Below are 14,731 nucleotides of genomic sequence, written 5' to 3' on the forward strand. Positions count from 1 at the left end.
CGGACAGAAACACGCGGGACAAGCGCTCCGGAGAGAAACACACGGGACAAGCGCTCCGGAGAGAAACACACGGGGCAAGCGCTCCGGACAGAAACACACGGGACAAGCGCTCCAGACAGAAACACACGGGGCAAGCGCTCCAGACGGAAACACACGGGGCAAGCGCTCCGGACAGAAACACACGGGGCAAGCGCTCCAGACAGAAACACATGGGGCAAGCGCTCCAGACGGAAACACACTGGGCAAGCGCTCCAGACGGATACACACGGGGCAAGCGCTCCAGACGGAAACACACGGGGCAAGCGCTCCGGAGAGAAACACACGGGGCAAGCGCTCCAGACGGAAACACACGGGACAAGCGCTCCAGACGGAAACACACGGGGCAAGCGCTCCAGACAGAAACACACGGGGCAAGCGCTCCAGACGGAAACACACTGGGCAAGCGCTCCAGACGGATACACACGGGGCAAGCGCTCCAGACGGAAACACACGGGGCAAGCGCTCCAGACGGAAACACACGGGGCAAGCGCTCCGGAGAGAAACTCACGGGGCAAGGGGTCCGGACGGAAACACATGGGACAAGCGCTCCGGACGGAAACACACGGGACAAGCGCTCCGGAGAGAAACACACGGGGCAAGCGCTCCGGAGAGAAACTCACGGGGCAAGGGGTCCAGACGGAAACACACGGGACAAGCGCTCCAGACGGAAACACACGGGACAAGCGCTCCGGACGGAAACACACGGGACAAGCGCTCCAGACGGAAACACACGGGACAAGCGCTCCAGACGGAAACACACGGGACAAGCGCTCCAGACGGAAACACACGGGACAAGCGCTCCGGAGAGAAACACACGGGACAAGCGCTCCAGACGGAAACACACGGGACAAGCGCTCCAGACGGAAACACACGGGACAAGCGCTCCAGACGGAAACACACGGGACAAGCGCTCCGGAGAGAAACACACGGGACAAGCGGTCCAGACGGAAACACACGGGACAAGCGCTCCGGACGGAAACACACGGGACAAGCGCTCCGGACGGAAACACACGGGACAAGCGCTCCAGACGGAAACACACGGGACAAGCGCTCCAGACGGAAACACACGGGACAAGCGCTCCGGACGGAAACACACGGGACAAGCGCTCCGGACGGAAACACACGGGGCAAGCGGTCCAGACGGAAACACACGGGACAAGCGGTCCAGACGGAAACACACGGGACAAGCGCTCCGGAGAGAAACACACGGGGCAAGCGCTCCAGACGGAAACACACGGGACAAGCGCTCCGGACGGAAACACACGGGGCAAGCGGTCCAGACGGAAACACACGGGATAAGCGCTCCGGACGGAAACACACGGGACAAGCGCTCCGGAGAGAAACACACGGGGCAAGCGCTCCAGACGGAAACACACGGGACAAGCGCTCCGGACAGAAACACGCGGGACAAGCGCTCCGGAGAGAAACACACGGGGCAAGCGCTCCAGACGGAAACACACGGGGCAAGCGCTCCAGACGGATACACACGGGACAAGCGCTCCGGAGAGAAACACACGGGACAAGCGCTCCGGACAGAAACACGCGGGACAAGCGCTCCGGAGAGAAACACACGGGACAAGCGCTCCGGAGAGAAACACACGGGGCAAGCGCTCTGGACAGAAACACGCGGGACAAGCGCTCCGGAGAGAAACATACGGGACAAGCGCTCCGGACAGAAACACGCGGGACAAGCGCTCCGGAGAGAAACACACGGGACAAGCGCTCCGGAGAGAAACACACGGGGCAAGCGCTCCGGACAGAAACACACGGGGCAAGCGCTCCGGACAGAAACACGCGGGACAAGCGCTCCGGAGAGAAACACACGGGACAAGCGCTCCGGACAGAAACACGCGGGACAAGCGCTCCGGAGAGAAACACACGGGACAAGCGCTCCGGAGAGAAACACACGGGACAAGCGCTCCGGACGGAAACACACGGGGCAAGCGCTCCGGACGGATACACACGGGGCAAGCGCTCCGGAGAGAAACACACGGGACAAGCGCTCCGGACGGAAACACACGGGACAAGCGCTCCGGACGGAAACACACGGGGCAAGCACTCCGGACGGAAACACACTTTCCAGTAACCTTTAAGCTATAAAACTATCAAATAACACATAAAAGTACACAGCCTAGATGAAGTAGAAATACTGTATGTACAGTGTAGTTTCACTAATCGGAATCGGGAAGACAGCGAGCACACTGATGATGGTGTATTAGGCTGAGTTGTCGGATGTTGAGGTGGTGGGAGGTAGAGGAGTCTGGGGTGTCATCTCATCGTTGTCTGTTTCCATCAGGGCAGGCAGGTCATCTTCTATGTCTGTCTGCCTCCATGTCGAAGGCCGAATTTCGTCGTCTCCTGTGGCTGATGTGGAAGGCTAGAGAAACGGCAGTATGCTTGACTGCTTAGCCTCGTGCATTTTTCTATCATACAGTTCTTTGTAAGCACTCAAACCATCCTGCAAATATGCCTAAACCTACGTACCCTTTCAAAATTAAAGTCATACTTTTCTACAATCATTGCAGTGTTGTCAATCGCAGCGAAAATCTCACGCAATTGCTTCCTGTTTAGTTCCTGGACGACTTCACTTTTGGGCCGTTCGCTACTGAGTTCGGCTTCAATTGTTATCCTTTCCCCTTCATCAGCTCTTCATCAGTCAGTTCTTGGTCATGGGATGCCAAAACCTCTTCAACATCATCTTCGTCAACTTCCACAAACCCTTAGCCAACCTCACCATGTCCTTACTTTGTTCACCACGATCAAAATGCTTTATTATGTCTAGTTTTACGCTAAGTGTAACACCCTTACGCGCTCTTTTAGGCTTTTCCGATACCTTAGAACTCATCTTGCTAACGGATGCGCAAAATAAATCGACATAAAGCACAGATGCTCACAGGCACGTGTTTAAGCAATGCCGGCTCGAATGCAGTTCCGGGGGAGGAACTTGGCTGCTTGGGGCGCGTGCTGCCTTTTTTCTAACAGTGAAAACACCTTCTGTTAGCGAAAACAGGTAACTCATTGATACACCATCAATAACTCTCAGAGACGGGAGGTGAACGATAGGCTTTTATTAGCAGCAAAAGGGAGCACGACATCTCGGAGACTGAGGGAGGAGCAGGGCCCCAATCGCCTTTATACAGGGGTCTGTGGGAGGAGCCACAAGAGCAGTCCGCAGAGGGCGTGTCCAGACAGGTATATGTAGTTCACCACACTAATGTAGGTCTTTCGTAACAGCGAGGTGTCATAAAGTGAACGTTCGAAAAATAGGGGACACCTGTATGTAATTTTGATAAATAAAAAGAACAAAAGAGTGAGGTAGTGTTCATAGGTTCGTGAACCTTTCAGCAGTCTGATAGTAGAGGGGAAGAAGCTGCTTGTAAAGTGCCTTCAGGATCCTGTACCTCCTCTAGATAGTGTATTCTTCCTGGTGAGGATCATTCATACCTTCTTGAGGCATCGCTTCTCAACAGTGTGGGACCTAAGGCTCCTGTATCTCGTTCCTGATGATAGCATGGCCTGGATGGAGGGGGTGCTTGATGATGGTGAACCTTGAGGGACTGAATGGTCTCCTTCTCCTCAACATATGCACAGTGTCCGATCTGTCGTCTCTTCAACTCTCCAGCTGGTGATGTGAAACTGATAATTGCTTCACATTTTCCCACTTTAAATTCCTTAGCATTATCATTTCAGAGGATCTGTCCTGGGTCCAGCATATAACTGCCATTACAAAGAAGGCCTCTACTTTCTTAGAAGTTTGACAAACTTCTATATATGCACGGTAGAGGGTATATTGACTAGTTGTATCACAGCTCTATATGGGAACACCAATTCCCTTGATGGGGAAATTCCTACAAAAAGTAGTGGATCCGGCCCAGTCCATCACAGGTACAACCCTCCCTACCATTGAGCACATCTACAAGGAACACTGTCGCAGGAAAGCAGTGTCCATCTTCAAGGACCCCTTGTCTACCGCTCGTCTTATTCCTTTACTACCCCCTATCCTCCCCGCGACTCCCAACCCTCCCTCCACCCCTCATCTCCCCTCCATTCCTATGATCCCTCATCCTCCCCTCAGCCCGCTCTCCCTGAACATCCCAACCCCCCCCTCCTGAGACCTCCCGCTCTTTACCCTCCTCTGACCCCAGCCCCAACCCTTGCCAAATCTTCACCATCCCCTCTGACCTTCCCCTCTCTGAGGAAGAGTGTTCTGTGCTCAGCAAGGGCCTCACTTTTGTCCCCCTCCGTCCACACCTCAGTGAGTTCCGTGCCCGGCATGACACTGAACTCTTCTTCCGTCGCTTACGTCTCCGAGCCTACTACTTCAACAAGGATTCCCTCCTCTATTGATGACCCCTTCTCCCATCTTCAACCCTCCTCCTCCTCCTGGACACCCCCGCCGGGCCTTCTACCTGCACTCCATCTTTTCACCTCCACCTGTCGCCGAGACATCAACCTCACTTCACCACTCCTCTCTCCTGTTCCAACCTCACTCCCTCTGAATGCTCTGCCCTCCACTCTCTCCGCACTAACCCTAACCTCACCATCAAACCCGCAGACAAAGGTGGTGCTGTAATAGTCTGGCGGACGGACCTCTACCTCACTGAGGCCAATCAGCAGCTCTCTGACACCTCCTCGTACTTACCCCTGGAACAGGACCCAACCAAAAACATCAAACCATTGTCTCCCGTACCATCACTGCCCTTATCAACTCTGGAGACTTTCCATCCTCAGCCAAAAAACTCATAATTCCCACACCTCGCACTGCTCACTTTTACCTCCTCCCCAAGATCCACAAGCCTGACTGTCCTGATAGGCCTATAGTTTCAGCCTGCTCCTGCCCCACCAAACTTGTATCTGCCTACCTGGACTCCATTTTGTCACCCATAGTTCAGTCCCTCCCCACCTACACCTGGGATACATCCCATGCCCTCCACCTCTTCAATAACTTCCAGTTCCCCGGTCCCGAACACTTCATTTTCACAATGGATGTCCAATCCTTATACACTTCAATTCCCCATCCAGAAGGCCCCAAAGCCTTCCGCTACTTTCTGGACAATAGTCCTCACCAGTTCCCCAACACCATCACACTCCTCCGGTTGATGGAACTGGTACTCACACTTAATAACTTCTCTTCCGGCTCTTCCCACTTTCCTCAGATCAAGGGTGTAGCTATGGGTGCTCACATGGGCCCTAGTTATGCCTGCCTCTTTGTGGGTTATGTGGAACAGTCTATGCTCCAAATCTATACTGGCACCACTCCCCAACTTTTCCTTCGATACATTGACGACTACATTGGTGCTGCTTCCTGCACCCATGCTGAGCTTGTCAATTTCATCAACTTTGCCTCTAACTTTCACTCAGCCCTCAAATTCACTTGGTCCATCTCGGACACTTCTCTCCCCTTTCTCAATCACTCTGTCTCCATCTCTGGAGACAGTCTGTCCACTGACATCTTCTATAAACCCACTGACTCCCATAACTACCTTGATTATACCTCTTCCCACCCTGCCAAATGTGAAAATTCAATTCCCCATTCCCAGTTCCTCCATCTCCACTGCATCTGCTCCAAGGATGAGGCTTTATGTTCCAGGACATCCCAAATGTCCTCTTTCTTTAAGAATCGTGGTTTCCCTTCTGCCGTCATCAATGATGCCCTCACCCACATCTCCATTTCCCTCACCCGCATCTCCTCCATTTCCCACACTTCAGCCCTCACCCCATCCTCCTGTCACCACAACAGGGACCGTGTCCCCCTTGTCCTCACCTATCACCCCACCAGCCTCCGGATCCAGTATATTATCCTCCGCAACTTCCACCACTTTCAACAGGACCCCACCACTAAGGACATCTTTCCCTCTCTACCCCTCTCTGCTTTTCACAGGAATCGTTCCTCCACGACTGCCTGGTCCACACGTCCCTCCCCGCAGATCTCCCACCTGGCACTTATCCCTGCAAGCGCAAGTGCTACACCTCCTCCCTTACCACCATTCAGGGCCCCAAACAGTCCTTCCAGGTGAGGCAACACTTCACTTGTGAATCTGTTGGGGTAATCTATTGCATCTGGTGGTCCCGGTGCGGCCTCCTCTACATCGGTGAGACCCGACACAGATTGGGGGACCGCTTCGTCAAGCACCTCCGCTCCGTCCACCCGCCACAACAGACAGGATCTCCCAGTTGCCACCCACTTCAACTCTGCTTCACATTCCCATTCGGGTATGTCCATACACGGCCTCTTCTACTGCCATGATGAGGCCAAACTCAGGTTGGAGGAACAACATCTCATCTACTGTCTGGGTTGTCTCCAGCCCCTTGGTATGAACATCGAATTCTCCAACTTCCAGTAATTCCCTCCCTCTCTCTTCCCCCATCCCACTTTCACTCTGCCTCCTCTTCCAGCTGCCTATCACCTCTCTCATAATTCTGCCTTCTTCTACTACCCATAGTGCTTTTCCCTTCCATTCCTTCTTCACCTCTCCGGCCTATCCCCTCCCCCACCCCTTGATCTTTCCCCTTACTGGTTTTCCACCCTCCCCCCACCCACCTTCTTTATGGGGCCCCTGCCCCCTCCCTCTTCAGTCCTGACGAAGGGTCTCGGCCCGAAGCGTTGACTGCTCGTTTCAACGGATGCTGCCCGACCTGCTGAGTTCATCCAGCTTGTTTGTACGTTTTGATCAAGGACCCCCACCAGCCAGGCCTTGCTCTCTTCTTGTTGCTGACATCAGGAAGGAGGTACAGGAGTCTCAGGACCCACACCACCAGGTTCAGGAACAGTTATTACCCCTCAACCATCAGGAAGGAGGTACAGGAGCCTCAGGACCCACACCACCAGGTTCAGGAACAGTTATTACCCCTCAGCCATCAGGAAGGAGGTACAGGAGCCTCAGGACCCCCACCACCAGTTTCAGGAACAGTTATTACCCCTCAGCCATCAGGAAGGAGGTACAGGAGCCTCAGGACCCCCACCACCAGGTTCAGGAACAGTTATTACCCCTCAGCCATCAGGCTTCTGAACTGATGTGGATAACTTCACTCACCTGAACCCTGGACCAATTCTACAACCTATGGAATCATTTTCAAGGACTCCACAACTCATGTTCTTGATATTTATTGCTTATTTATTATCATTTTTTCTTTTTGTATTTGCACAGTTGTCTTTTGCACACTGGTTGTCTGTTTTTCACTGATCCTATTGTGTTTCTTTCTATTTACTGAGTATGCCCACAGGAAATGAATCTCAGGGTTGTATGTGGTGACATATATGTACTTTGATAATAAATTTACTTTGAACTTTGAACTCATTCCTTTGCGTTCAACTAACTTACTTTCTCCTGACTTTCTTATCCAGGGATGATCTCATCCGAGCCATAAAGAAGCTGAAATCCTTGGGCAATGGCTTTACCATTATCCCAGTGGGAGGCAGGTACCTGGTGCAGTCTGTTCCTGCAGAACTCAACATGGATCACACAGTGGTGCTCCAGATTGCGGAGGTAGGTGCCCTGGTTCCCCAAGGCTATGCTGTTATACACAGCATCGATAACGGAGTTAGACATCCCAGGACATCCTGAAGAAGCCCGAAACATCGACTATTTATTCCTCTCCATAAATGCGGCCTGGCCTGCTGAGTTCCTCCAGCGTGGTGTGTGTTTTCCAGGATCCTTGTCAGAATACGACACTGAGCCTAATTGAGGAACGGGAGACATTAGGGTTTTAAGGGCTGTAGGACTGGCTGGTAATTATGAGGTATTTGCAATGGGGCTTGTGTACAATGATGTGTCTGTGTGTGTGTGAGAGAGAGAGAGAGAGAGAGAGAGAGAGAGAGACCCTTAAAGCTTCCACAGCTTCCAGTAAGATGGTGGCATGTTCAACTGCACTGGCTTCTACAGGGTCAACCAAAGGTGCTATCATCTTTTTAAAACTTTTTTTGCAATTGCAAGACCCTGCTAGATATTAAGAACTTGCTTGTTGGCGGGGAAACTTGGTGCAGCCCAACAGCAAGTGGTGATTGTCTTGGTCACTTTTCTTGTCATTGCGAGACCCTGTTGGACATCATTCAGGTGGAATGCTGCAAGTTCAATTCACTGATTTATCGGGAGACGGCAGGGCAAGCTGTGAGGACAAGGCCTCACGCCACCCAGGGGAGCTGTCAGTCGGTGTACACTGTCAGAGGTGCTGGGTGTGGTGTGGCATCCAAGCTGGCTCGCTCAGCAGAAGACAAGCTGTATTGTGTTCGACTGCAGACTGCTGCAACATTCATGGACTCAGGGACGTGGACTGTACATGTTTGTGTGACTGTACTTTACTGATAACTTATATGCGTTTGCTTTCTTATATGTGCCGTGTGCTGTGTGTGACTGTTGGTACTGTGTTTTGCCCTTTGACTCCGGAGTAACACTGTTTTTGGCAATACTCATGTATGGTTGAATGACAATTAAACTTGAACTCAAACCCTTCAATCAGTTCAATGCAGGCCCAGAATCATATCTGCTTTATTCCACTGCCTCAGTGGGTAGTACATTTGATAGTGGATTAGGCTGTTGTAATTTGTAGCCCCACAGAAAAGAGGATGGGGAAATTTACTCAGTGCCAAGCAGTATAAATCTTTCAAATCATCAAGGAATGCTGCCAAAGTATCTCCACAAACTGATTAACACACACAATGCTGGAGGAACTCAGCAGGTCAGGCAGCATCTTTGGAGAGAAAGAAACAGTCGAGGTTTTGGGCTGAGACCCTTCATCAGGACTGGAAAGAAAGGAGGAAGAAGGCAGAAGGTGGGGGGGAGGGCAGATGATAGGTGGGGGGAGGGGAGGTGGTAAATGGGGAGGGGGTGAAGTGAGGAACTGGGAGGTGATGGGTGAGGGGGAGGGGAGGTGGTAAATGGGGAGGGGGTGAAGTGAGGAACTGGGAGGTGATGGGTGAGGGGGAGGGGAGGTGGTAAATGGGGAGGGGGTGAAGTGAGGAACTGGGAGGTGATGGGTGAGGGGGAGGGGAGGTGGTAAATGGGGAGGGGGTGAAGTGAGGAACTGGGAGGTGATGGGTGAGGGGGAGGGGAGGTGGTAAATGGGGAGGGGGTGAAGTGAGGAACTGGGAGGTGATGGGTGTGAGGGGGAGGGGAGGTGGTAAATGGGGAGGAAGTGAGGAACTGGGAGGTGATGGGTGAGGGGGAGGGGAGGTGGTAAATGGGGAGGGGGTGAAGTGAGGAACTGGGAGGTGATGGGTGGAAAGGTAAAGGGCTAGAGAAGGAGGGACCGTGGGGGAAAGGGAACCAGGTGGTGATAGGCAAGTGAGGAGAAGAGAAGGGTGGAGCCAGAGTGTGGAATGGAAAATGAGAGGAGGGGCATTAATGGAAGTTAGAGAAATCAATGTTCATGCCATCAGGTTGGAGGCTACCCAGACAGAATTTGAGGTGTTGCTCCTCCACCCTGAGGGTGGCCTCATTGTGGCAGTAGAGGAGACCGTGGACTGGCATGCAGAATAGGAGTGGGGATAAGAATGAAAAATGTTGGTCAGTGGGAAATCCTGCTTGTTGCGGATGGAGAGGAGGTGCTCAACAGGTGTGACGGATGTAGAGATGGCTGGACTGGGAGCAGGCTCAGTGAAGTGTGCCTCACCTGCATCCTCCATCATGAAGCCAGCTGCAAAACAGCACTTCTTTTCCTTCATGAATTTCCTGTGCAATCAACTCTTAGTTTAATTCTTTATTACATATTTATAGAGTTCTAACTTTATGTTTGTACATTAGATTAGATTAGATTAGATTCAACTTTATTGTCATTGTGCCGAGTACAGATACAAAGTCGATGAAATGCAGTTACCATCGAACCGGAAATGCAAAGAATAGTGTTTTTTACAAAATAACTACAAATAAAAAGTAAGTTCTACAGCACACAAATATAAAAGTACTGAGACAGTCCGATACGGGTGCAATACTGTTTAGTGCTGTCATGTGAGGTTCAGCAGGGTCACAGCCTCAGGGAAGAAGCTCTCCCTGAGCCTGCAGGTGTGGGACCGGAGGCTCCTGTAGCGCCTACCAGATGGGAGGAGAGTAGAAAGTCCGTGGTTAGGGTGAGATGCATCCTTGATAATGCTTTTCGCCCCGCCCGGGCAGCGTTTATGGTAGATGTTTTCAACGGTGGGCAATTGGGTGCTGATAATCCGCTGGGCAGTTTTCACCACCCGCTGGAGTGCTTTGCGGTCCGATACGGGACAATTGCCGTACCACACTGAGATGCCGTTGGTGAGTATGCTCTCAGTGGTACAGCGGTAAAAGTCCGTCAGTATCCTGGGACAGAGGTGAGCTCCGCTGCTGCGCCTTTTTTGATCAGGATGGAGGAGTGCAGGGAGCAGGTGAGATCCTTGGAAATGTGGACACCAAGGAGTTTGAAGCTTGATGCACTCTCCAGTATAGCTCCATTGATGTAGATGGGGACATGAGTGTGGCTCCTAGCATGCCTGAAGTCCACAATGATCTACTTGGTCTTCTGGGTGTTAAGGGCCAGGTTACTGTCGGCACACCACACGGCCAGGTCCTGGACCTCTTCCCTGTAGTCCGTCTCGTCATCCCCTCTGATCAGGCCAACCACCGTGGTGTCGTCTGCGAACTTGATTATGGAGTTAGAACCAGGTACAGGAACGCAGTCATAGGTGAAAAGGGAGTACAGAAGGGGGCTCAGCACACAGCCTTGAGGCACGCTGGTGTTCAGGGTGAGAGTGGAGGAGGAGAGGTTGTCTAACTTAACCGATTGGGGTATGTTAGTCAGAAAGTCCAAGGTCCAATTGCAGAGGGCTGAGCTGATACCAAGCTGGTGAAGTTTGGCGATCGGCTGGGAGGGGTCACAGTATTGAATGCCGAAATAAAGCCAATGAACAGCATTCTGACGTAAGAGTTGGGGCTGTCCAGGTGGGTCAGGGCAGAGTGAAGTGCCGTGGAGATGGTGTCCTCTGTTGACCTGTTGGTGCGATAGGCAGATTGATGGGGGTCCAGGGCAGTGGGCAGACAGGATTTCAGATGTGATAGAACCAGTCTCTCAAAGCACTTTGCAATGATGGGGGTGAGTGCAACTGGGCGAAAGTCATTCAGGCCCGTGGCAGTGGGATGCTTCGGCACTGGCACGATGGTGGCGATCTTGAAGCCTGTGGGGACAACTGCCCGGGCCAGGGACAGATTGAAAATGTCTGTGAAGACCCCGGCCAACTGCCCCACACAGACTCTGAGCACACAGCCCGGTGTTCCATCCGGACCAGCTCCCTTCCGTACATTCACCCTGCCCAGGGTGAAAACCCCGGCCAACTGCCTCACACAGACTCTGAGCACACGGCCCGGTATTCCATCCGGACCAGCTCCCTTCCGTACATTCACCCTGCCCAGGGTGAAAACCCCGGCCAACTGCCCCACACAGACTCTGAGCACACGGCCCGGTGTTCCATCCGGACCAGCTGCCTTCCGTACGTTCACCCTGCTCAGGGTAAAAACCCCGGCCAACTGCCCCACACAGACTCTGAGCACACGGCCCGGTGTTCCATCCGGACCAGCTCCCTTCCGTACATTCACCCTGCTCAGGGTAAAAACCCCGGCCAACTGCCCCACACAGACTCTGAGCACACGGCCCGGTGTTCCATCCGGACCAGCTCCCTTCCATACGTTCACCCTGCTCAGGGTAAAAACCCCGGCCAACTGCCCCACCACAGACTCTGAGCACACGGCCCGGTGTTCCATCCGGACCAGCTCCCTTCCATACGTTCACCCTGCTCAGGGTAAAAACCCCGGCCAACTGCCCCACACAGACTCTGAGCACACGGCCCGGTGTTCCATCTGGACCAGCTCCCTTCTGTACATTCACCCAGCTCAGGGTGAAAACCCCGGCCAACTGCCCCACACAGACTCTGAGCACACGGCCCGGTGTTCCATCCGGACCAGCTGCCTTCCGTACATTCACCCTGCTCAGGGTGAAAACCCCGGCCAAGTGCCCCACACAGACTCTGAGCACACGGCCCAGTGTTCCATCCGGACCAGCTCCCTTCCGTACGTTCACCCTGCTCAGGGTGAAAACCCCGGCCAACTGCCCCACACAGACTGAGCACACGGCCCGGTGTTCCATCCGGACCAGCTCCCTTCCGTACATTCACCCTGCTCAGGGTAAAAACCCCGGCCAACTGCCCCACACAGACTCTGAGCACACGGCCCGGTGTTCCATCCGGACCAGCTCCCTTCCATACGTTCATCCTGCTCAGGGTAAAAACCCCGGCCAACTGCCCCACACAGACTCTGAGCACACGGCCCGGTGTTCCATCCGGACCAGCTCCCTTCCATACGTTCACCCTGCTCAGGGTAAAAACCCCGGCCAACTGCCCCACACAGACTCTGAGCACACGGCCCGGTGTTCCATCTGGACCAGCTGCCTTCCGTACATTCACCCTGCTCAGGGTGAAAACCCCGGCCAAGTGCCCCACACAGACTCTGAGCACACGGCCCGGTGTTCCATCCGGACCAGCTCCCTTCCGTACGTTCACCCTGCTCAGGGTGAAAACCCCGGCCAACTGCCCCACACAGACTCTGAGCACACGGCCCGGTGTTCCATCCGGACCAGCTCCCTTCTGTACATTCACCCTGCCCAGGGTGAAAACCCCGGCCAACTGCCCCACACAGACTCTGAGCACACGGCCCGGTGTTCCATCCGGACCAGCTCCCTTCCGTACATTCACCCTGCTCAGGGTGAAAACCCCGGCCAACTGCCCCACACAGACTCTGAGCACACGGCCCGGTGTTCCATCCGGACCAGCTCCCTTCCATACGTTCACCCTGCTCAGGGTAAAAACCCCGGCCAACTGCCCCACACAGACTCTGAGCACACGGCCCGGTGTTCCATCCGGACCAGCTCCCTTCCATACGTTCACCCTGCTCAGGGTAAAAACCCCGGCCAACTGCCCCACACAGACTCTGAGCACACGGCCCGGTGTTCCATCTGGACCAGCTGCCTTCCGTACATTCACCCTGCTCAGGGTGAAAACCCCGGCCAAGTGCCCCACACAGACTCTGAGCACACGGCCCGGTGTTCCATCCGGACCAGCTCCCTTCTGTACATTCACCCTGCCCAGGGTGAAAACCCCGGCCAACTGCCCCACACAGACTCTGAGCACACGGCCCGGTGTTCCATCCGGACCAGCTCCCTTCCGTACATTCACCCAGCTCAGGGTGGCACAAATATTGAGGTGGAAAGTGAGAGAGGCAGTTCACCGGGTGGGAGATCCGCTTTGAGGGTGACCTTGTTCCCTTGGTCAAAGCGAGCGTAGAAGTAATTGAGCTCATCAGGGAGGGGAGCAGATCTGGGAGGGGGCACAGTACTAGGTGGTTTGAAGTCTGTAATGACCTGTATGCCATGCCACATGTGCCCGGGGTCCGAGGAGTTGAAATGCTCCTGGATTCTCTGTTCGTATGTGTGTTTAGCCTGAGAGATTCCCCTCCTCAGGTTGGCCCTGGCTGAGCTGTAAGCCTCCCGGTCTCCAGACCTGAAGGCTGAATCTCTGGCTTTGAGCAGGAGGCGAACCTCTGTTCATCCATGGTTTCTGATTGGGGAAAACTTCTATTTGTTGTTGTGATGCCACTCTATCTACACTCTTGTTGATGCACTCAAGGACAGAGTCGGTATATAAGTCAGTGTTAACCTGAGAGTCTGTGGTGGCACGCGCTCCAGTCTGTGTGCTGAAGAACAGAGTCAGCTCCCAATCGTGGGTTTCACACGTTTAACGACCGGACTATACTTGGGAAGCAGAAACAATGTTTATGTGTTATCCCTGCCCATTCGCCCCCTCCCTCAGGGCCCCCAAACAGTCCTTCCAGTCTAGTCAATGTTAAACATCCCCCCAGAATTAGCTGCTCTATTTTTCTGACAAGCTCTGATTATTTAGAACAGTTCCACGTGGGAACAGACCATTCAGCCCATAGTGTCCCGACTGTGATGCCAATTTAAACTGCACATTTGCCCACAAAGAGTCATAAACAAGTAGGGCACAGGAACAGGCCCACTTGATCTGCCTACTCCCATCGACCATCACCCGGACCACAGCCTCCACACCCCTCCCATTCATGTACCTATCCAAACTTCTGTTAAACATTGGAATTGAAATTACATCCACCGCTCGTACTGGCAGCTCATTCCACACTCTCACCACCCTCATGTGAAGAAGTTCCCCCTCATGTTCCCTTAAACTTCTCACCTTTCACTCTTAACCCATGACCTCTGGGTGTAGTCTCATACGTCCTCAGTGGAAAAAGCTTGCTTGCATATACCTTATCTCTACCCCTCATAATTTTGTATACCTCTATCGAATCTCCTCTTAATCTTCTACGTTTTACGGAATCAATCTTTCCTTATAACTCGGGTCCTGCAGACCCAGCAACATCCTTGTAAATTTTCGCTGTACTCTTTCAACTTTATTTACATCTTCCCTGTAGGTAGGTGATCAAAGCTGTACACAATACTCCAAACTAGGCCCCATCAATGTTGTAAACAACTTCAACATAACATCCCATATGTGATTTATATCCTTCCATTTTCGAAATGTCTCTTACACCTTGTTATCGTACCTGCCAGCCCCATCTTCCCCAGCAGCACATTCCAGTCACCCAACAGCTCTCTGTTTAAACAAAGAAAACTTTGTAAATCTTTAAACTTTCCCTCTCACCTTAAAGCTCTG

General features: G+C 53.1%; 1 protein-coding gene across 1 annotated transcript in view; it reads left to right on the forward strand.

The window, feature by feature from the left end:
- Positions 1–14,731, forward strand: part of snf8 (SNF8 subunit of ESCRT-II) — a 72,912-nt gene that overhangs the window by 40,204 nt on the left and 17,977 nt on the right. The window contains exon 6 of the mRNA XM_059962399.1: positions 7,385–7,526. Coding sequence (XP_059818382.1) covers positions 7,385–7,526 — 142 coding nt within the window. The remainder of the gene's footprint in view (positions 1–7,384; positions 7,527–14,731) is intronic.

This window comes from Hypanus sabinus, unplaced genomic scaffold (assembly GCF_030144855.1).
Source record: "Hypanus sabinus isolate sHypSab1 unplaced genomic scaffold, sHypSab1.hap1 scaffold_673, whole genome shotgun sequence".
Lineage (NCBI taxonomy): Eukaryota > Metazoa > Chordata > Chondrichthyes > Myliobatiformes > Dasyatidae > Hypanus > Hypanus sabinus.